The sequence below is a fragment of the Sphaeramia orbicularis genome, unplaced genomic scaffold, assembly GCF_902148855.1.
Source record: "Sphaeramia orbicularis unplaced genomic scaffold, fSphaOr1.1, whole genome shotgun sequence".
NCBI lineage: Eukaryota > Metazoa > Chordata > Actinopteri > Kurtiformes > Apogonidae > Sphaeramia > Sphaeramia orbicularis.
In genome coordinates, this window is record NW_021941538.1 from 69,570 (window position 1) to 93,741 (window position 24,172).

At 39.6% G+C, this 24,172-nt stretch overlaps 1 protein-coding gene and 1 long non-coding RNA gene across 2 annotated transcripts in view; one reads left to right on the forward strand and one right to left on the reverse strand.

Moving 5' to 3' along the window:
- Positions 1 to 318: 318 nt before the first annotated feature.
- On the forward strand, positions 319 to 673 carry LOC115416060 (uncharacterized). The gene is made up of 2 exons (XR_003934909.1): positions 319 to 364; positions 493 to 673. It is a non-coding gene; the product is annotated as an uncharacterized LOC115416060 (long non-coding RNA).
- Positions 674 to 7,362: 6,689 nt separating this feature from the next.
- The window catches only part of LOC115416059 (palmdelphin-like), a 46,980-nt gene continuing 30,170 nt past the window's right edge, over positions 7,363 to 24,172 (reverse strand). The window contains exons 5-8 of the mRNA XM_030129773.1: positions 17,093 to 17,207; positions 13,575 to 13,599; positions 10,944 to 11,048; positions 7,363 to 8,441 (exon numbers count right to left, since the gene is read on the reverse strand). Coding sequence (XP_029985633.1) covers positions 7,375 to 8,441; positions 10,944 to 11,048; positions 13,575 to 13,599; positions 17,093 to 17,207 — 1,312 coding nt within the window. The 3' untranslated portion in view covers positions 7,363 to 7,374. The remainder of the gene's footprint in view (positions 8,442 to 10,943; positions 11,049 to 13,574; positions 13,600 to 17,092; positions 17,208 to 24,172) is intronic.

A 24,172-nucleotide genomic window follows, 5' to 3' on the forward strand; every position in this document is an offset into this window, starting at 1 on the left:
AGTGAAGCTGAACTGGTCCATGTGTTTGTGAGGCACAGAATGAGCAGAGTTTCCTTCCAAAGAGAAATAGTCATCAATCTGTCCTCCCGACATAAAAATAAAGAAATAATCTTATCATCACTGTTAAACCTATCAGCCCCCTGTGCAGACCCAGGACAGGATCGTGGTGCCGACTGGACTCCACGAAACACGTGGGGAAGTTACTTCAGTATGACTTTTTTCCCCCTCAATTTTTCCATTTGACAGAAATCTGTCGTAGTGACGGAGAACTTTAATACCTGATCTAAGACCAAAACAGATGGATTTAACCACAACAACACAGTCACAGTCAGAACTCTGCTCCACCCCTTTGTTTTCTTCGTTTGTTTTCTTCGTTTGTTTTCTTCATTTGTTTTCTTCGTTTGTTTTCTTCGTTTGTTTTCTTCATTTGTTTTCTTCGTTTGTTTTCTTCATTTGTTTTCTTCGTTTGTTTTCTTCGTTTGTTTTCTTCAGTTTGTGTTCAGTTTAATTCCTGCTCCAACTAAAGGTCCATTAGTTTGGACAAACAATGAGACCAACACAAATGTCTCATAGTAGTTGAATTTCACAGCTGATTTCTGTCCATTGAACAGGTTTTCTGCATAAAAACCCAAATCCCTTCAGTTCTTCCATCAGTATGTGTGTCATAGTTCTGTCATAAACAGTGCTTTTATTCATTCCATGTTTTCTGTTCTGTCTGTTTTAGTCACATGACACACAGGAGTTAGATTACATAACCATTGGTTTGGGAGGACTGTGGATAGAATAATCACTTTTTCTGCTACTACTGATAATTAACACAGCTTTGAGTCAGACCTGCACTGTTTTATTGGCCGTGCTTTTGGAAAATTAACTGTAAATCACAGCTACATGACTCACCGCCTCAAACTAGGATGGAACTGGTGTTTGTTATCGGTATCGGTTGTAAAAAATGTTTGTTTTTTTTAAATTTGCGCATACAGATACAAGACAAATACATGTACATATACGTCTTGATAGAGAAAGGTATGAAACTGTGCAGGTGAGGCTGATAGAATGAGCTCAGCTGAAACCCAATAACAGGATGTCATCTGCATAAAAACAGCACTCTTCTAACTTTTGGTCTAAAACTGAAAAATATATCACATGTAAAAGTAATGAAAAAATAACTATAACATCTTAAAATGTAATTACATATTGTAAACATCACATTCATAATTTAGAATTTGTTGTAAATTTGATCATTTTTGGAAAATTTCATATACAGGGTGGGGAAGCAAAATGTACAATATTCTGAGGCAGGGATTGAAAGACAGTGTATGACCAATTAGTTTATTGAAAGTCATGAGAATTTATTTGCCACAAGAAAATGTCCATAATAGAAAATGTTTTATTCTATGTGTCCTCCTTCTTTCTCAATAACTGCCTTCACACGCTTCCTGAAACTTGCACAAGTGTTCCTCAAATATTGGGGTGACAACTTCTCCCATTCTTCTTTAATAGTATCTTCCAGACTTTCTGGTAATAGTTTTGCTCATAGTCATTCTCTTCTTTCCATTAGAAACAGTCTTTATGGACACTCCAACTATTTTGGAAATCTCCTTTGGTGTGACGAGTGCATTCAGCAAATCACACACTCTTTGATGTTTGCTTTCCTGATTACTCATATGGGCAAAAGTTTGTGAAAAGGTATGGATAATAGTGTTAGGTATGATTATGACATCAGTATATGTTTGGGTTCAAAACAACTGACGTAGTGTCTGCTGAGAAAAAACAACTAAATGTTCATTGGAAATTTTGCTTCCCCACCCTGTACACAAAAATAAATATACCAAAAAAACACCCAAATTTTAAAATCTTACAGATGGAATTTGAAAAATATATTAAATCATTAGAATTTATCTGTAACAAAAACAGCACTAGCACCCTGACAATTTAGACAGAATTCTGTAAAATAGACTGAACTCTCTGATGTATTTATTTATTTATTTTTGTTGGATATGTTGTTGTTTTTTTTAACACTATTATTAATGTATTTGTTCAAATGCTTTTTCTTTTTGACATCTTGATGTTTGTTCAAAATTTATGTTTTGTATACCTAAATATTTATAATTAATTAATTAATTAATCAATTAAGTTAACTAAACTATCTCAAATGCTATTGATAATAAACAATATGCCTTTGGAATATTTATTGATTTAAAAGAAGCCTCTGACACCATCAAGCATGAAATATTCCTCACTAAACTGGAAAGGTATGGCATCAGGGGGATTGTGCTGGACTGGGTAAAAAGTTCTTTAAGTGGCAGACGGCAGTTTGGGAAATTGGGTGACTGTGATTCATCATGTTTGGACATTGCTTGTGGGGTCCCCCAGGGGTCAGTATTGGGTCCTAAATTTTTTCTTCTGTATATAAATGAAATATGTAAAATTTCTAAGGTATTGCACTTCGTGTTCTTTGCTGATGATACAAATATTTTCTGCTCTGGGGATAACTTACAAAAATGACAGGAGGAAGTCACTACAGAAATGAACAAAGTAAAAATGTGGTTCAACAGAAACAGGTTGTCATTAAATCTTAGCAAAACAGAAATAATAATATTTGGTAACTGTAGAAATAATTCACAGGTAACAATAAAAATAGACAGAATTGAAATAGAGAGAGTTGATGAAATAACATTTCTGGGGGTAACCATTGATGACAGAATCAGTTGGAAAGCCCATGTCAAACATGTACAAACTAAAGTCTGCAGAAGCATCGAAATAATAAATAAAGCAAAGAAGGTTCTGGATCAGAAGTCACTTCACACTCTGTACTGTTCCCTTTTTTTCACCATGTTTACAGGACTGGGCTGAGGTCTGGGGTTCAAACTACCAGAGCTCACTACAGACATGAACTATTATTCAGAAAAGAGCAGAGGATCATTCTACTGTTGTCTACCAGGAACACACACCAGTACTCTATGACAGTCAGAATGACTCCAGTTCACAGACACTGTGGACCATCAAACAGCTCCAATAATGGACTGAGACAAAAGTAATCTATTACCAACAAATATACAGAAATTATTCAGTATTCATGAGGGGGGGTATGATTTAAGGGGGAAAATTAACTTTAAAATTCCCTTAATACGCACGATTAGGAGGGTTTTGTGTTTGTGTCAGAGGGGTGAGACTGTGGAACAGATTTAATATAGAGTTAAAGCAACGACCGAGCAGGAAAGAATTTAAAAGGACCAACAAAGACATGGTTTTTCAGACGTACAGGGATGAGGGAGGGGTCAAGGATGACTGGGGGTTATAAAAATGTACAAGTATGTGTATGTGTGTGTGTGTGTACAGATCTGTGTATGAATATGTATTTACATGTATGTGTTATTGTATTATGTGTTTATATAAATCATATTATATTTGTTCATAATAATATAAAGCCAGAAACCAAATTATTTAATAGTCAGTATCAGTCATATTATAGTATATACTATAGATACAATTAGATGAGGAAGGTTATTATTGTTATTAATTATATAAGGTGAAGGGGTGGAGTTTATAAGTTGTTGTTCTCCTCACTCCTTTTCGAATACGTATTTTATGTCTTATGTTTAAGTGTTTTGTTTATTTATTTTCTTCTTTTTGGCATTCATATTCGAAATAAATACATCAATCAATATTTTCAATACAAAAAAGGGATACATAAAAATGACATAAAAGTAATAAATGATGGTTCTGTATCTACAAACAATTTGTCAATAACATACAGAGTATAAACAAATAAAAAATAAAACTGTTACTATAGTGCATTTCTCCTTTGAACCCTCATTTCATCTCCACTCGTTCATTTTCCATATGATGGTTTTTGTTCCGTTTGTCTGTATTTTCACAGGAGTCTGTCTCAGTACTTTGTGTTTCTGCTTCTGAGGCTGTTCACGGAGGAAGGAAGTGTTACCGACTGTAATCAACCCGTGATCAGTGGAATATGAGTCATCCTCTCACACATGAATTCCAGCTGCATTTACACTTTCAACCTGCTGTTGAACGCCTGGCCTTAAAGCAGCTGTGACCCACGCACCGTCAACCTGCAGTTTGGTGACAGAACCCACATCCACTGGCCTTTACAGACCAGACTCTGGACATGCATATGTGTGTTATGTAACTGAATCCTTTCAGCCTAATGCCTGAAGGTGCCACCTCAGTTTTTTTTGTTTTTTTTTCTGTCCTCCTCCGTGTTTTCATCATGTCATGCAGACTCAAAGTGATAAAGAAACCAACCAACGACGAGTGCTTTAAACAAGAGGAGCAGAAAAACAACATTCTGAGGGTCTGTGCACAACACACAGGCTGAACTCAGAAAACACACACAAAAACACACACACAGGCTGTCCTCATTCAACACACACTAACATACAAAAAACACACACACACACACACACACACTTACAGTTGTGTGAACAGATCTGTTGGTTTGTTCCTCCTGTAGTTCTCATCTCTCTGAATCACGGCTATAACAGCAGATATTTGTTTGGTTTTTAAATGAACACGCTGGGCTCTGCCATCAGACCAACACAAAAGTCTTTTTAATCACAACGTTTAATCAAGACACAGCACAAAAGGTTCAGTTGTTTTACACAGTTACAAAGATGAAAAAAACAAAGGTTATGTTCATGCGTGTTTGTTAACGAGGCCTTGAACAAACATCAGATTTAGTTCAACAGATCCAGGCTTTAACGTACAATGTGTTTACATGTATTTAAGAAATGTGATCATCAATAAATGCTGGTTCAGATGCTCCAGTCCGTTATCGGATTTCTGTGGGCGTTCGTAAGTAGTGACGGTCGAATCCAACTTCCTGTCATTTTCCTCTGATGTTTGATGATATATCTTCTGTTGTTTTAGGATTTTTAATAGTTTTTATATCATATGTAAAAGTTAGTGCTGGGCAGCGATTAAAAATTTTAATCGCAATTAATCAGATGGATTTCTGCGATTAATCACGATTAATCGCATAGTTATGGGAGGGGGTTGTCAGCATCAACAGCGTGTATTTCCTTTCAGTGATATTTCAGACTGGAAGTACTCCAGTGATTAAAATAATTCCACGTCAGTTCTTCTTCTCCCCCCCACCATCTGAAGACATTTCAAATGAAAATGTCCATGGAACAGACCGCTACTGTTACACATGTTTATGTCCACACGTTTATTTCCGCTTGTGAGTGATTGACAGGAGTCTTAGTCCCACTAATCAGTACTAATACTAATAAGCCCAATAATATGTGATGTTCAGTTGTTCAAAGTAAACAAAGGGGGCCCTCTAGTGGTGGGAATAAGTGTCACTAACGTATGTTTTGTCCTTGCGGTGTTCCCGTAGTCAGTTCAGACATAAGAAGGAACTAACAGACACGTTTCTTTCACTCTGTTTGTATGGCCCCAAAAACATTTGTCTGTGAGTATTTTCTGTTCAGTTGTTGTCAGAATGAATAGTATCAAATATCTCTGATGTGAACCTTTGTTGCTGGGTAAAAAGACAGTGTAAATTTTAAATTAATCTGTAAATGCTAATCGTTAGCGTGTCTATGGATTTTCCCATTCAAGTTAGCATCGAGCTAGCAATCTTTTTCCCATTCATTTAAATGTATAATGCCATGTAAATGTACTAAGGCAGTGAACAGAACTCAGACAGATTCAGTTTGTATGTGTCAGTTTTACAGTGAGTCTACAGGAACAGATTTGGACACAAGTTTTGGGCGTCCGTCTTTTCTTGGTAAACCTGTTGTCTATCTGCAGCTAATCGCTACACGCACACAAGCAGAAGAATAGGAGTTAGAATAAAACGATATTAACGTGAGATTAAAAAAAAAAATTGCCGGCATTATTTAATGAATGCGTTAATGTGGTAATAATGCGTTTACTTTTACTAGGGCTGGGCAAGTTATGAAAAAAATAACTAACGTCTCAAAATGTAATGACATTATTTGAACATGACAGTTGTAATTTACAATTTGTTGTAAATTTGATCATTTTATTTGGAAAATTTCATATTCACAAAAATAAATATACCAAAAAAACACACCACATATTTAAAATATTTCTGATGGAATTTGAAAAATATATTGAATCAACAGAATTTATCTGTGACAAAAAAAGCACTAGCACCCTGACAATTTATAAAGAATTCTGTAAAATAGACTGAACTCTCTGATGATAATGATGATTATTATTATTATTTATTGCTATTATTTATTTATTTTTTATTTGTTTGCTTATCAAACATTTATGTACCAGTACTTATATTTTGTTGGTCAATTTTTGTTTTGATTTCACTGTCTACATATTCCAAATAAAGATTTCATTCATTCTGTTTTTTTTTTTTTTTGTTAGAGACGTTTTTTTTTAATACTATTATTTGTCTATTGTCTTTAAATCTATGCATTTTTTAAAATTTATTTATTCAAATGCTTGTTCTTTTTGTCATATTGACGTTTGTTCAAAATTTATGTCTTGTATACCTAAATATTTTCAATTTAAAAAATAAAATACAATAAAAAAAAGGGATAAATAAAAATGACAAAAGGAAGAAATGGTTTTGTATCTATAAAAATCATTTCTTTAAATAACATACAAAAATAAATAAATAAAACAAAGGTTGTGTTCCTCTGTGTGAATTTGAAAAATATACAGGGGTTGGACAAAATAATGGAAACACCTTAAAAAATCAACAAAATATAATTTAATATGGTGTAGGTCCGCCTTTTGCGGCAATTACAGCCTCAATTCTCCGAGGTATTGATTCATACAACTTATGAATTGTTTCCAAAGGAATTTTAAGCCATTCTTCAGCTAGAATACCCTCCAACTCTTTTAGAGACGATGGCGGTGGAAATCGACGTCTTACTTGAATCTCTAAAACTGACCATAAATGCTCAATAATGTTGAGGTGTGGGGACTGTGCCGGCCATACAAGATGTTCAACTTCATTAGAATGTTCCTCATGCCATTCTTTAACAGTTCTAGCTGTATGGATTGGGGCATTATCATCTTGAGGTGAAGGTGTTTCCATTATTTTGTCCAACCCCTGTATTAAATCATTAGAATTTATCTGTAACAAAAACAGCACTAGCACCAAATACGCAATTTAGACAGAATTCTGTAAAATAGACTGAACTCTCTGATGTATTTAGTTATTTATTTTTGTTAGATATGTTTTTTTTATAGTATTATTTGTCTATTCTGGTTTGTGTCTTTAAATCTATGCCTTTTTTTAATATATTTGTTCAAATGCTTTTTCTTTTTCTCATCTTGATGTTTGTTCAAAATGTATTGGTCTTGTACACCTAAATATTTTCAGTAAAAAAAAAAAAGCTTGTGTTCCTTCTTTTGTCTTTATCTCTGTGTCGAACACATCTTCATCTTCTCCATGTTGATGCTGCCAGCGTCGGCAGACTCATCCGGCCTTCGTCCTTTTCCAGGTCGATGGATGAACGTGGGCTTGTGCGGCGCCAGGTCGTCCCAGCGCGTGTGGGCGTCGTCGATAGCGTCTCTGTGGCCCGTTACCTTGGCAACGCCCACCTTTGGTTGGAAGACTTTACTCCTGTATCCCTCTGGGTGGTACGAGACGAACTCCTGCGCGCTCGTGTCGTTGTCGTCGTCGTCGCTGTTGCCTATGACGACCAGCTCGGCCTGGATACCTTCGTCCTCGTCGGCCTTTTCGTAGCCCATGAAGATCATGGTGATGGGGCCCGAATACGGTTCCTCTGGGAAACTGTCGACCAGGTCCGGATCGGTGACGATCTCCTGTGGCTCCACCTCCACGGACCTGTAGAGGGGCATTATGGGTACTGGCACCCCTTCAGACTTGGCTGTGACTGAAACCAGAGCTGCTGCTTTCGGACTCGTATCCGTCTTCCTGTTGCTGGTACTTTTGCCGCCGGCGTTCAGTTGTAAAAGCAGGTTTTCCATCTTCGGTCGTAGAAGCAGGTTTTCCATCTTCGGTTGGGCTGGAACGTCAGAAGGTTCCGTCTGTGGGTTGAGGTTTGGACTCGGCGTTTCGCTTTGTAGGTTCCGTGTGTCGTGCTCGGACCGGCGTTCTTCTGTCGGTCTTTGGAAACAGCTGGGACTGGGCGTCTTATTGGGCGTCCTGGGCGTGGAGGGCCGGCTGGTCCCGGCGTAGGGCGTAGCGTAGACGGGCCGGTGGTAGCGCACCTCGCTGGGCGCTTCCGTGGCCTGACGCAGCAGCTCCTCCACCTCCGTTGGTGTCATCTCCCCCACCGCTCCGCTTCCGGGCGTTCGGCGTCCGTCCGGGTGCAGAGCGTAGACGGATTTGCGGCCGTCCTCGTACACCTTTAAGCCTTTTTCTCGGATGTCCTCTGGGGTGACGGTCGCTGTGGAGACAACCTGGCTTTTTCCTGTTTTCTTGTCGTGTTCCACGCTGATCTCCACTGCGAATGTGGCTGGAAGAGAGAAGAAGACTGAGGTGAAGGTTCTGGAACAAGATCTGAAGAGAAGGAACAGAGAAGGATGGAACACTGGGACCTGTACACTTCAACACCAACATGTCCTGATTCTGTTCCATGTGGATCAGAACCAGCTGAATGTGTGAGGTTCTCAGGTTCTGTTCAATGTTCTGAACCAGTCTGAACCAGCCTGAGTCTGACCCGGTCTGAACCAACCTGAGTCTGACCCGGTCTGAACCGGCCTGAGTCTGAACCAGTCTGAACCAGCCTGAGTCTAACCCGGTCTGAACCAACCTGAGTCTGACCCGGTCTGAACCGGCCTGAGTCTGAACCGGTCTGAACCGGCCTGAGTCTGACCCGGTCTGAACCAACCTGAGTCTGAACCGGTCTGAACCGGCATGAGTCTGACCCGGTCTGAACCGGTCTGAACCGGCCTGAGTCTGAACCGGTCTGAACCGGCCTGAGTCTGACCCGGTCTGAACCAGCCTGAGTCTGAACCGGTCTGAACCGGCATGAGTCTGACCCGGTCTGAACCGGCCTGAGTCTGAACCGGTCTGAACCAGTCTGAGTCTGACCCGGTCTGAACCGGTCTGAACCAGTCTGAGTCTGAACCGGTCTGAACCGGCATGAGTCTGACCCGGTCTGAACCGGCCTGAGTCTGAACCGGTCTGAACCAGTCTGAGTCTGAACCGGTCTGAACCTGTCTGAACTGGCCTGAACCAGTCTGAACCGGTCTGAACCAGTCTGAGTCTGAACCGGTCTGAACCTGTCTGAACTGGCCTGAACCAGTCTGAACCGGTCTGAACCAGTCTGAGTCTGCACCGGTCTGAACCTGTCTGAACTGGTCTGAACCAGTCTGAACCGGCCTGAGTCTGAACTGGTCTGAACCAGTCTGAACCGGTCTGAACCAGTCTGACCTGGTCTCAGAGCCTGTTTAAAGCAGGTCCACTGTGGTGTTTGTTCAGACGTGTGTCTCCAGCCCAGTTTCCAAACAGCAGGACCTGAAATGTTCTGACGTCTTCAGACTGAAAACTAATTGCTTCATAATTTGCATCATCCTGTTGAAATGTCAAATTACAGCTTTGAACAGACCATAATAGGAGCTGAAGGCAGAGTGAGTCAGAGCAGAACACTAAAAGCATGTGCTGTTTCCATTAGAAACAGCAGCGGAGTCCTCGTCCTGCTGTGGACTCTGTGCATTTGGACCACATGATCCTGGTCTGAACTGTTCAGTACTTCTTCTACTTCTGTGTTGTATGGAAGTAAATCTGATGACACAGATTTATAGTGTGGTCTGTACCTTTTTACTTCAGTGTGGTCTGTACCTTTTTACTTCAGTGTGGTCTGTACCTTTTTACTTCAGTGTGGTCTGTACCTTTTTACTTCAGTGTGGTCTGTACCTTTTTACTACAGTGTGGTCTGTACCTTTTTACTTCAGTGTGGTCTGTACCTTTTTACTTCAGTGTGGTCTGTACCTTTTTACTTCAGTGTGGTCTGTACCTTTTTACTACAGTGTGGTCTGTACCTTTTTACTTCAGTGTGGTCTGTACCTTTTTACTTCAGTGTGGTCTGTACCTTTTTACTACAGTGTGGTCTGTACCTTTTTACTTCAGTGTGGTCTGTACCTTTTTACTTCAGTGTGGTCTGTACCTTTTTACTTCAGTGTGGTCTGTACCTTTTTACTTCAGTGTGGTCTGTACCTTTTTACTTCAGTGTGGTCTGTACCTTTTTACTTCAGTGTGGTCTGTACCTTTTTACTTCAGTGTGGTCTGTACCTTTTTACTACAGTGTGGTCTGTACCTTTTTACTTCAGTGTGGTCTGTACCTTTTTACTTCAGTGTGGTCTGTACCTTTTTACTTCAGTGTGGTCTGTACCTTTTTACTACAGTGTGGTCTGTACCTTTTTACTTCAGTGTGGTCTGTACCTTTTTACTTCAGTGTGGTCTGTACCTTTTTACTTCAGTGTGGTCTGTACCTTTTTACTTCAGTGTGGTCTGTACCTTTTTACTTCAGTGTGGTCTGTACCTTTTTACTTCAGTGTGGTCTGTACCTTTTTACTTCAGTGTGGTCTGTACCTTTTTACTTCAGTGTGGTCTGTACCTTTTTACTTCAGTGTGGTCTGTACCTTTTACTTCAGTGTGGTCTGTACCTTTTTACTACAGTGTGGTCTGTACCTTTTTACTTCAGTGTGGTCTGTACCTTTTTACTTCAGTGTGGTCTGTACCTTTTTACTTCAGTGTGGTCTGTACCTTTTTACTACAGTGTGGTCTGTACCTTTTTACTTCAGTGTGGTCTGTACCTTTTTACTTCAGTGTGGTCTGTACCTTTTTACTTCAGTGTGGTCTGTACCTTTTTACTTCAGTGTGGTCTGTACCTTTTTACTTCAGTGTGGTCTGTACCTTTTTACTTCAGTGTGGTCTGTACCTTTTTACTTCAGTGTGGTCTGTACCTTTTTACTTCAGTGTGGTCTGTACCTTTTTACTTCAGTGTGGTCTGTACCTTTCTTTGGTTCTTCGCTCACAGACTGACGCCTCTGCGTCGGCTGGATGAAGGACGGGATGTCCAGGATGTCCGGGAGCGGAGAAGGAATACAACACATCACATCTGTGAACATTGAATTTTACACTTATTTATCTGCATTTCTGTTTTTATGTTATAGATAGATAGATACAGGGGTTGGACAAAATAATGGAAACATCTTAAAAGATCAACAAAATATAATTTCATATGGTGTAGGTCCGCCTTTTGCGGCAATTACAGCCTCAATTCTCCGAGGTATTGATTCATACAACTTGTGAATTGTTTCCAAAGGAATTTTCAGCCATTCTTCAGTTAGAATACCCTCCAACTCTTTTAGAGACGATGGCGGTGGAAATCGACGTCTTACTTGAATCTCTAAAACTGACCATAAATGCTCAATAATGTTGAGGTCTGGGGACTGTGCCGGCCATACGAGATGTTCAACTTCATTAGAATGTTCCTCATGCCATTCTTAAACAATTCTAGCTGTATGGATTGGGGCATTATCATCTTGAGGTGAAGGTGTTTCCATTATTTTGTCCAACCCCTGTAGATTAGATTAGATTAGATTAGATTAGCTGGCTGGCTGGCTGGCTGGCTGGCTGGCTGGATGGATGGATGGATGGATGGATGGATAGATAGATAGATAGATAGATAGTGGGGAAGCAAAATGTACAATATTTTGAGGCAGGGATTGAAAGACAGTGTATGACCAGTTAGTTTATTGAAAGTCATGAGAATTTATTTGCCACAAGAAAATGTCCATAATAGAAAATGTTTTTATTCTATGTATCCTCCTTCTTTCTCAATAACTGCCTTCACACGCTTCCTGAAACTTGCGCAAGTGTTCCTCAAATATTGGGGTGACAACTTCTCCCATTCTTCTTTAATAGTATCTTCCAGACTTTCTGGTAATAGTTTTGCTCATAGTCATTCTCTTCTTTCCATTATAAACAGTCTTTATGGGCACTCCAACTATTTTTGAAATCTCCTTTGGTGTGACGAGTGCATTCAGCAAATCACACACTCTTTGACGTTTGCTTTCCTGATTACTCATATGGGCAAAAGTTTGTGAAAAGGTATGGATAATAGTGTTAGGTATGATTATGACACCAATATATGTTTGGTTTCAAAACAACTGCTGAGAAAAAACTAAATGTTCATTGTGAATTTTGCTTCCCCACCCTGTAGATATAGATATGTGTGTAAATGTGTGTCTATATGCATATATGTTTAAACTTATAATTGTAATTCTGTGATTGAAAGTGTCCTATTTTCCTTCAATAAAAAAATATTGGAAAAAATAAAATAAATATATTGAAATAAAATAAGGTCACAAATGTCAGTGTTATATGAATGAATTTATTGTGTTTTATATTTCAGCATTAATTCTCATTATTTATTTTGTATTCAGTACATGATGACTTATTTAATGGATTGTTCCAAATCCATCTACAAATTGCTGTTTCTTTTAGATCCATCCATCTAACTAGAGTCTGTATTTTTTCTGCTTCTTTAATTCCACTCATATGTTCAGAGTAACTGGAACACACTTCTTTCTGATTCTTACAGAAGTTTCTGAACTATGTGAATTTGTGTTTTTCACAGAACTTTGATCTTCTCCTTTATTCAGATCATTCATTATTCTGACAAACTGATTCATACAGAATTTAATCCACCCTGACTCAGAAACATTTAATCCAATTTGAGTAGAAAACCGAGTCCCTGAAGGCCTCGTTCCTGTCCCTGAAGGCCTCAGTCAGGTTCCACATTCAGACCAATATGATCTACAGTCTAATAATAACAGAGTAAAATATAAACATCACATAATGTTTGTTTTAGTGCAAAAAATTACATTAAATTATGACAATATTTACATTAAAAACTATCCTTTAACAGTAAAATGTGAATAATCTGATTCAGTGTAATCGGACCAATGTTCTGCCTGTTACTAAATGTTCTAAATGTACTAAATCTGTAATGCACATGTAGAAATGAGAAGCTGAGGAAGAATATTGTTAAAATTGTACTTATTTATAAAAAATGTCATTTTTTTCATGTTATTCACATATTTTTGTTTGAATAATGTATTAATATAAATATTTCCAGAATTTAATGTTATTTTTTTGCACAAAAACAAGAAAAACTTGTAGTTGTCATTATTTCGAGGTCATGATGTTATTATTTTACTGGTTCTGATCCACTTCAGATCAAACTGGGCTAAATGTGGAACCTGAGCTGAAAAGAGTTTGTCATCCCTGCATTAGAAGAGCATTTTATGACAAAGGAAAAAACAGCATCACAGCGTTTTGACCTGTGACGTCTGACACCATACACATGGAAAGATGGACTGAAGGCTTTGAAAACGGAATATTTAAGTATTAAAGTATTAGTTAAAGTATTAGTATGTGACAGTACGTTATAAGATCAAACAAGATAAGACCAGCAAGTTGCAAAAAAATTGCATTGCATCAACAATTTATACTATTAGTATATTAGCGTTAATTGTATTTTTTAATAATTGGATGCATCTTTTCTGGGTGAACTCAGATGCAGTCCCACAGGTGTTACAGTGAACTCATGTACAGCAGATGTGCAGGCGGGGCTTACCTTGGTGGAATTCAGCCGTTAGCTCCTACAGGTGAAGACAGAGCAGGACGAGTCAAAGTGTTGTACGAAGCAGGAAGTCAACATCACAGCAGATCCACCGTTCAAACACCTGTTTACTCTGAGGCCACGCCCCTTATCATCCTTAAATCACCAACCACGTCCAGAGAGCAAGCACAGAGCGTATTAGTGTGTATTAGTGTGCATTAGAAGGACTGTGTATCGGCAACAATCTGGCAATACGATACAAATCACAATACTAGGATCAAGATACGATATATCACGATATATCATGATTCTGTTAAAAAGGCAATTTTTGGTTTGTTTCCTTTTTTTAAATGATTATTTCCTTGAAGAATTGAATTACAGCGGAAATCTGCACAAATACTAAACACATTTGTATTTGATCCCAACAGGATCTAATGTTCTATCACCAAATGTTCAAACTGTGTTCAAACTGACATTCTGTTTTCCAGACATTCCAGTTTCAGATCCTGTTCAAATGTTCAGATTCTATTAGTTCACAACTAACATCAGAACAGGATTTGAGTTCAATCCAAACAAAGGACCTAATGCCACGTTTCCACTATATGGAACCGGCTCGACTCCACTCTGGTACCAGGTCCTATTCCAGACCGGTTCCACTCTGGTACCAGGTCCTATTCCAGACCGGTTCCACTCTGGTACCAGGTCCTATTCCAGACCAGGTCCACTCTGGTACCAGGTCCTATTCCAGACCGGTTCCACTCTGGTACCAGGTCCTATTCCAGACCAGGTCCACTCTGGTACCAGGTCCTATTCCAGACCCTTTCCATTCCAGATCCTCCCTCTTTCCAGTCCCTGGTCGTCATAGCGATGCGGTGCATTCCTTCTGTGTGCTCTGCTCACAGTTGCTGATAAACTCACTGGTTGCCTGTTGTCTGGTCAAACTCCTGCTGAATGTTTGCGTCTGAACCTCCTGGACAAACCATGGTGGAGTTTTACAGACTGTCATCATGTGGATTCACCTACTGACAGATTTACTGGAAAAGGGCGGGGCACACACACCACTCTGACCAATCAGAGGTCTGCAGTGTTTACACAGTGTCACCTTTAGTACCTGGTCCCCAGTCCTGGAACCTCAGCAGAGGAGGTACCAAAAAACTAGTACCAGGTACCAGATTCCAAAAAAACTAGTACCAGGTACCAGATTCCAAAAAACTAGTACCAGGTACCAGAGTCCAAAAAACTAGTACCAGGTACCAGAGTCCAAAAAACTAGTACCAGGTACCGAATTCCAGGTCCTTTTATGTAATGGAAACGCAAAAAGGTTGAGTCTAGCCGATACCACGTAGTGGAAATGCGGCATAACATTATTTAATAAAACAGTGTTAAATAATAATAAATAAAATATAAACAATAAAGAAAAACAAAAAAACAAAAATGAACCTCCACAATATCTGCATTTGAATAAATACCTGAAAATATCAATAAAATACTTTGTGATATTGATACAGTATTGTGAAATGAAATATCGCGATATACTGCAGAACTGATATTTTCTTACACCCCTACGTATTAGTGCATATTAGTGTGTATTAGTGCATATTAGTGTGTATTAGTGCATATTCGTGTGTGTGTGTGGTGCACTGGTATGAACAGATCCATGTGAGCGGTGCATTACTGGACACCTGAAGCAGCCGGAGCGCCCACGTAGTCTGAAGTAAACACAGCGGTTACAGATGAGCAGAGACCAGAGGAGCCTCCAGCAGCAGAACAGGAGGGGGGCCCAAAGAGGAGGGGGTTCATACAAGGCTGTAGTGTTAACAGTAGAACAGCACACACACACACACACACACACGAGCAGAAGCACACACATGCACACCTTAAAGGGTAACACTCCTGATGGATGTACACTGTAAGAGTAAAAGGTTACAACGTACGGAGCTAAAACCATCCAGTGTTTTGTATGGCTGTACACTACTACGATTAATCAAGATTTTTTTTTTTTTACCTGTTTTTATTCCTCTTTAGGCATGAAAAAAACAATGCGATTGAATTTTTTTTAATCAGCCTAGTTTTCATGGAGTTGCATGGATACCAATGTGTTTAATTTTTGAAGCAATGAAACGTGTATTTACTGATATACTGTGTGAAAAGCTGCTAATTTGATGTTTTCTCATATTTCAACATGCTGTAATACTAGTTATTACTCACTTCATGGAGATAACATGCAAAAAAAACAGCATTTTCACATTTTCATTGTCGGTGTGAATATGTTGTTTGTTAAAGTTGAGGAGGTGCTGTAAGATAATGTATAAAGGGTAGGCAAAATACGCAGAAAGCTTCAGCCTACTCCTATTATTATCACATTTGTTGATCATTGTATTTGTAGTAAGTATTTAAAGTGCATATAAATATTATAGTTTAGATTAAAAACGGTTGATTAGGAAAATCTGATTGTGTGTGAGGTGACCAAAAAAGTGAATATGAATGGTTTGTATGGATGTTTTGTGTTATTGTAAAAATATACAGGAAAGAAAGTGTGTTAACAAAGCAAAGGAAGCAGATTTAATTCAATTATTAGTTTTCAAAGGAAGAGCTCCCAACCTGTAGGGGGCGCTGTCAGCAGAACAGCTCAGGATGGAGAGAAGAGACAGAGAACAGCTGACTGACAGGCTTTCAAACTACAGTGGGAACAAACTGAAGTTATGGTGTAGTGCGGTCATGTGACTTTTATTTGATCATATTTGACGCCAGTCTGTTGTCTATAAACGCTGCCCCCTGCAGGTCTGGAGCACTTCCGTTGCAGTGACTGGTTATGCAGCGTTTTCATTTGCACATGTTTTCTTGGTTTGCACCATTTCTTTATTTGCAGAGCATTTGATAATTATGCATTTGTTTTTGTTTCTTGCTGTGCATTTTTTCATTTGCACCACGTTCCTCTTTTCACACCTCGTTTAGACTTGTGTTTGAGTTTGTGAAATTGCATCATCTCTGTACTTGCAGCGGTTTTCTCTTAACTGAGAGGCACTGGGCCGTCGCAATGTGTTTGGCCCTTGTCGGCCACCGTAGATATGGAACTAAAACAACAAAATCCACAAATATATAAGAGAACAGCTGTGGAATAGATGTCCACTGTAGTGACCACTATGCATGAAAGGGTTAAAACAGGTGGAAAAACTGACACAATCTAAAAAACATTTAAAAAAACAAACATAAAAACGTCTTTGGTAAAGTCATTTTCATGGTGTTGAACTTCCTTCATAGTGTAGAAAAAAAGTCCAATAACCCAAAGTTACGCTCCTACTGTTGTCCTGAAACCAGTGTGATGTCACCACGGTAACCATTCCGCCCTGACTGTCATGACTGAGTGGAGCGTCAGCATCCGAACCCAACCAGCAGGGGGCGCTGTGACCCTGCAGGCAGCGCTGTGACCCTGCAGGCGGTGCTGTGACCCTGCAGGGGGCGCTGTGACCCTGCAGGGGGCGCTGTGACCCTGCAGGCGGTGCTGTGACCCTGCAGGTATGTGGGAGCCCTACCTTGATGATGTCCTCGGCCGTGCGCTCCACCTCCTTTAGGCGCTTCAGAACCGCCTCCTCATTGGCTGAGATGCTGAGCTCCTGCATCTCCAAGGCCTCGATCTCCTTCTCTATTCTGCACACAGACCATAATGCACCACGTTACCAAGGCAACGGGCACACAGCTGAATGACAGTCTGATCAAAAAAACTATAACAAATAAGTAGAAAAACATGTTAGAATGTACAAGTAGAAGATGGAGATAGAGAGAGATACATAGACAGAGAGATAGACAGAATGATAGAACGATAGAACGACAGACAGACAGACAGACAGTAAAAAATGAACAAAATAAGGAGCAAAATGAACTATGCACAAAAATAAACAGCAAAATTAACGAAAGATAAAAAACTGAGCAAAATAAATAAGTAGCACAATGAAAAAAAATGAACAAAACAAATAAAAAATAAACAAAAATATTCAAGAAAATGAACAAAAGTAAAACAAAAAAACAAAACAACTAACCAATACAATGAACAACAAGAACAAATAATACAGACAGATTAAAAAAATAGTGAATACCCTGAAAAAACTGAACATTTCCAAAGAAAATAAATAAATCTAAGTTTCCATATGTTTATTCTATCATCCAGATCCAGTGGATCTACAAACACACCAAACCTTTAATAACAGACTGAATATTAGAAGAAATCCACTGAATTTCAAACGTCATGTTCATTTTAGTTCATGTTCTTCACGTATTTGGTGAAAGGAGAATTTGTAAATCCTTCAGCTCCAGACTTTTACATCCATCAGACTAGACAACAGTTCACAGTAACCCCCCCCCCCCCATTTCACACCATGTACAATATTTATATAAATACATTTCTTGTTTTTCTCTTTACATTTTTTCTTTCTTTTCCACTCGTTTGTGTTTTTTTTCCTACCTGTCCCATTTGTCATCACTTATAGCTCAGTTCTGTTCTTATAGTACTGGTTCTGATCCACTCCAGATCACACTGGTCTGACTGTGGAACCTGAAATAATGTGTGTGAAATCCTTAACTGTTAATACTAACAGCGTTGTACCCGTGGAGACATTGTACCCACACGCCCTCCTGTGGTGCAACAGTGATCAGAGGTCACGTTAACCGAAAATATTCCATAATTGATGGATTTTTTTTAAAATGATGGAAAATTCTGAAGTCCATCCGTCATTTTGACAGATTCAAATCCTGAGGGTAATCTACTGTTAACCTTTCCTGCTCGGCTCGCCCGACCGTAGTCAGCGAGCACAGGGCAGGTTTCCTCCAGGGCAGATGTGGGGTTATCCTACCTGTACAGAACCAACATCCACCTGTACAGAACCAACAACCACCTGTATAGAACCAACATCCACCTGTATAGAACCAACAACCACCTGTATAGAACCAACAACCACCTGTATAGAACCAACATCCACCTGTACAGAACCAACAACCACCTGTATAGAACCAACATCCACCTGTATAGAACCAACAACCACCTGTATAGAACCAACAACCACCTGTATAGAACCAACATCCACCTGTACAGAACCAACAACCACCTGTATAGAACCAACATCCACCTGTATAGAACCAACATCCACCTGTATAGAACCAACAACCACCTGTATAGAACCAACATCCACCTGTACAGAACCAACAACCACCTGTATAGAACCAACATCCACCTGTATAGAACCAACATCCACCTGTACAGAACCAACATCCACCTGTATAGAACCAACATCCACCTGTATAGAACCAACATCCACCTGTACAGAACCAACAACGACCTGTATAGAACCAACATCCACCTGTATAGAACCAACAACCACCTGTATAGAACCAACATCCACCTGTATAGAACCAACATCCACCTGTACAGAACTAACAACCACCTGTATAGAACCAACATCCACCTGTATAGAACCAACATCCACCTGTACAGAACCAACAACCACCTGTATAGAACCAACATCCACCTGTACAGAACCAACAACCACCTGTATAGAACCAACATCCACCTGTACAGAACCAACAACCACCTGTATAGAACCAACATCCACCTGTACAGAACCAACAACCACCTGTATAGAACCAACAACCACCTGTATAGAACCAACATCCACCTGTACAGAACCAACAACCACCTGTATAGAACCAACATCCACCTGTACAGAACCAACAACCACCTGTATAGAACCAACATCCACCTGTACAGAACCAACAACCACCTGTATAGAACCAACATCCACCTGTATAGAACCAACATCCACCTGTACAGAACCAACAACCACCTGTATAGAACCAACAACCACCTGTATAGAACCAACAACCACCTGTACAGAACCAACATCCACCTGTATAGAACCAACAACCACCTGTATAGAACCAACAACCACCTGTATAGAACCAACATCCACCTGTATAGAACCAACAACCACCTGTATAGAACCAACATCCACCTGTACAGAACCAACAACCACCTGTATAGAACCAACAGCACCACTGTTCACAACTACACTGAATACAACAGCAGTCCAATGACTCACCGTTAGTCCACCTGTAGTAGACCCTGTCCAGTTAGTCCAGCTGTAGTAGACCCTGTCCAGTTAGTCCAGCTGTAGTAGACCCTGTCCAGTTAGTCCACCTGTAGTAGACCCTGTCCAGTTAGTCCAGCTGTAGTAGACCCTGTCCAGTTAGTCCAGCTGTAGTAGACCCTGTCCAGTTAGTCCAGCTGTAGTAGACCCTGTCCAGTTGGTCCACCTGTAGTCCCCCTCCTGTCCAGTTGGTGTCAGTGTTCATATTAATCAGTGTCCGGTCTTGTGTTGTTGTTCAGCTAACTTTATCCTAAATTCGATGCTCCTTTGCTGGCACAAACTGTGCAGACAGCCCAGTCTCCTTAGTTATTTTCAAAAGCCCAGTAAATGTGATGGCACTGATAAACGCGGTGACAAAAGAGGGACTGATGGTGAAGGATGACGGACAAGCAAGGAATACTCCAGTTCTTCTGGCATTTTGTGTGTTCTATGTACATATTTTCTGCCTTTCATGTGTTATTAGATGGCATGTCCATTTGTGCGTAGATCTGTGGTTCCCAGAACCTGAACTCTAACCCTCAGTGCATGAGAACACACCAGTTCACAGTGGTGTATAGAATTATGTGAGTCGTGATATCACATTGGTTTATCAGCCAGCAGCAACTACAGCTGCTGCATCACTGAGATGTTTTTGAACATTAAATACGACTGAATATATCTGTTTATCATTAAAAAATAAAAATTTGAAATGACGGATAATAATATGTTATGACGGAATTTTTACGACCCTGTCCGTCAAAATGACGAACAATAAAAATGTCAAGCACAACCTCTGACAGCGATCACACATCCATGGGGCAGGGGGTGGGGCCAAAACGTGCATTGTATAGTCGGATGTTCAGTGGAATTTCTGCTCTTCATGGAAGGGGTTGGACTCTTTGGCGGCCCAGTTCTGGTCCGTGGGCCGTATGTTTACCACTCGTGCCGTGGCGGTCTGAGCACGCTCATTGTCTGAGCTAATGATGAGCTTCGGTGTGTAAATGGCCTGTTGGCTTTGGCGCTGCGGCTCTGATCCCTGCAGGCTCAGCTGTCAGGGTGAGTCCAGGACAAAGTTCAGAAGAGCTGATCTGAGGAAATGAAGCGTGTTTGTGAGCTTCAGCCGGCTCAGCCACGGCGCTTATGTCTACAGTCGACTGTCTGTCAGGACTGCACCGACTACTGACAGACATTTAAACCACACACAAACTGCACCAGTCTCATGTGGACGGGTGGAACCACATGAACATTTCAGATCACAGTTATTGTGACCAAAATTATCACAGTTATCATTATTATCATGGTTTTGTTGAAATTGTGCTCAAAATGTTCAAAAAGTACTAATACACACACTGAAAGAGTTTAACCAAGTTGTATTTTGGAAAAACAAACAAACAAACAAACAAACAAATACAATAATCGTCTCAATGTCCCTTCTGTGTCAGAAACATTCAAATAACCCTTAGTGGTCTGAGTCTATTCTGTCTGTTTTTCAGTCCTTTTGATTTGGCCTTTATATACAATATAAACAAATGTTTACTATACCCATGTTTGGGATCTGTTTTTTCAGCACAACTTCATCTATATCATCTGTCTATTATTTTTTCACTTTAACCTACTATAAAAACATAAAAGCACAGAAAACAAAAAAATATGTAAAATCCGATTTGAAAAATGTATATAATTTATTGCATAAATGACACACAGATGTTTAATGAACCTTTTCACAGACTTTAAAAGTGAATATTGGTTCCAAATATTAGGTATAGAAAATTAAAATTGTAATAAATTCAAACTATATTCAAATATTTGACATTAAAGCAGATCTGTACATAGGTTTTTTTCTCCTAAAAGTGCGGTAATCAAACACAGTTATCATGAGAATTAGAATTTAAACAGTAATACTAACCGTCTGTGATTTTACTGCCGTTTATCGTTCTACCGGTAATCGTTACATCCCTAATCATGTGTCCAACATTTGACAGCAAAAAGTCAAACTCACTTTAGTTCAGGGGACACAACCAGGGGGACAGACCAGACATAGACTTTTTTTATGTGTCCAGGTTAGTTTGTTTTTGTGTGTCCAGGTTGGTTTGTTTTTGTGTGTCCAGGTTGGTTTGTTTTTGTGTGTCCAGGTTGGTTTGTTTTTATGTGTCCAGGTTGGTTTGTTTTTGTGTGTCCAGGTTGGTTTGTTTTTGTGTGTCCAGGTTGGTTTGTTTTTATGTGTCCAGGTTGGTTTGTTTTTGTGTGTCCAGGTTGGTTTGTTTTTATGTGTCCAGGTTGGTTTGTTCTTGTGTGTCCAGGTTGGTTTGTTTTTATGTGTCCAGGTTGGTTTGTTTTTGTGTGTCCAGGTTGGTTTGTTTTTGTGTGTCCAGGTTGGTTTGTTTTTGTGTGTCCAGGTTGGTTTGTTTTTATGTGTCCAGGTTAGTTTGTTTTTGTGTGTCCAGGTTGGTTTGTTTTTATGTGTCCAGGTTGGTTTGTTTTTATGTGTCCAGGTTGGTTTATTCTTGTGTGTCCAGGTTGGTTTGTTTTTGTGTGTCCAGGTTGGTTTGTTTTTGTGTGTCCAGGTTGGTTTGTTTTTGTGTGTCCAGGTTGGTTTGTTCTTGTGTGTCCAGGTTGGTTTGTTTTTATGTGTCCAGGTTGGTTTGTTTTTGTGTGTCCAGGTTGGTTTGTTCTTGTGTGTCCAGGTTGGTTTGTTCTTGTGTGTCCAGGTTGGTTTGTTTTTGTGTGTCCAGGTTGGTTTGTTTTTGTGTGTCCAGGTTAGTTTGTTTTTGTGTGTCCAGGTTGGTTTGTTCTTGTGTGTCCAGGTTGGTTTGTTTTTGTGTGTCCAGGTTGGTTTGTTTTTATGTGTCCAGGTTGGTTTGTTTTTGTGTGTCCAGGTTGGTTTGTTTTTATGTGTCCAGGTTGGTTTATTCTTGTGTGTCCAGGTTGGTTTGTTTTTATGTGTCCAGGTTGGTTTGTTTTTGTGTGTCCAGGTTGGTTTGTTTTTATGTGTCCAGGTTGGTTTGTTTTTGTGTGTCCAGGTTGGTTTGTTTTTATGTGTCCAGGTTAGTTTGTTTTTGTGTGTCCAGGTTGGTTTGTTTTTATGTGTCCAGGTTGGTTTATTCTTGTGTGTCCAGGTTGGTTTGTTTTTATGTGTCCAGGTTGGTTTGTTTTTATGTGTCCAGGTTGGTTTGTTTTTATGTGTCCAGGTTGGTTTATTCTTGTGTGTCCAGGTTGGTTTGTTTTTATGTGTCCAGGTTGGTTTGTTTTTGTGTGTCCAGGTTGGTTTGTTTTTATGTGTCCAGGTTGGTTTGTTTTATGTGTCCAGGTTGGTTTATTCTTGTGTGTCCAGGTTGGTTTGTTTTTATGTGTCCAGGTTGGTTTGTTTTTGTGTGTCCAGGAGCCTGTTTCACGAAACTAGGATTCCGTCATCCAGGATGACTGACTAAGCCGCGCTCAACGAATCCAAAACATGGGAGTCCAGGCTTAATCGGTTTCACAAAGACCAAGCCAGGATGAACGGACACGGATTAATCAAGCCAGGTGGAACTCATCCAGGATAAGTGCGCGCATCCGGCTTCCTCAATAGACCCCGACATCGATCACAGATTCACCAATTCACCATGGCAACTAGAGCAGCGGACTTTCCCCCATCGGACGCAAAACTCCTCATTTTGGCTAACGAGGAAGTAAAGGAGCGAATGAAAAAGAAAGACAACACTACCACAGTTACAAAAACAACCAGAGACAGCGTGGCGAAAGACTACAGACCACCTGAATGAGTAAGTAGACCACAAACACACACTGACCACTCCGCTGAAACCATCACAGTTATAACCCAAATAGTTAATGAACATCTGTGAAAACGGAGTTGTGAAATTGTAAGTGAAACTAACTGTAGATGTGAGTGAAACTGTGTAAATGGAACTGCATCAGACTGAAGAACTCTGATAAACACATGAACTCACTGACTTCAGTGAGTTTACCTTTGGGAGAAATAAACTGATCTTGTTTTATCTGATCATGATTCATGACTTTGATATTGTTAATTAACCCATAAAGACCCAAACATCAGTCACTACTGATCTAAACTGTTTAATCCCTGTTGATCCACTAATCCTATTAACCCATGTCAATAATTAGTGTAAAATACAGTTCTTCATCTTTTCATGGTCATCAGATATGACCCATTTGGACGTTCAGAGGCTCCGTAGTGAACATGGAAACACCATCATCTTCTACAACATTGATTCACCAGTAAAACCCATGCAGTTGGATCAGTTCCAGTGGACGGACACACTGGGTTTATGTTCAGTTAATGACAGACTGGACTGAAACAGACACTGTTTATTCAGTTTGATCTGTTTCTGACAGAAGAACCATCAACTTTAATCTGAGCTTTAATGAACATCTGCATGAGCAGTGAATTAAATATAGGAAAAGATCTGATTTATACTGATGAAATACAAACTACAGAAGATAATATTATAACAGATGGAGATAAATCACTTCAGAAAG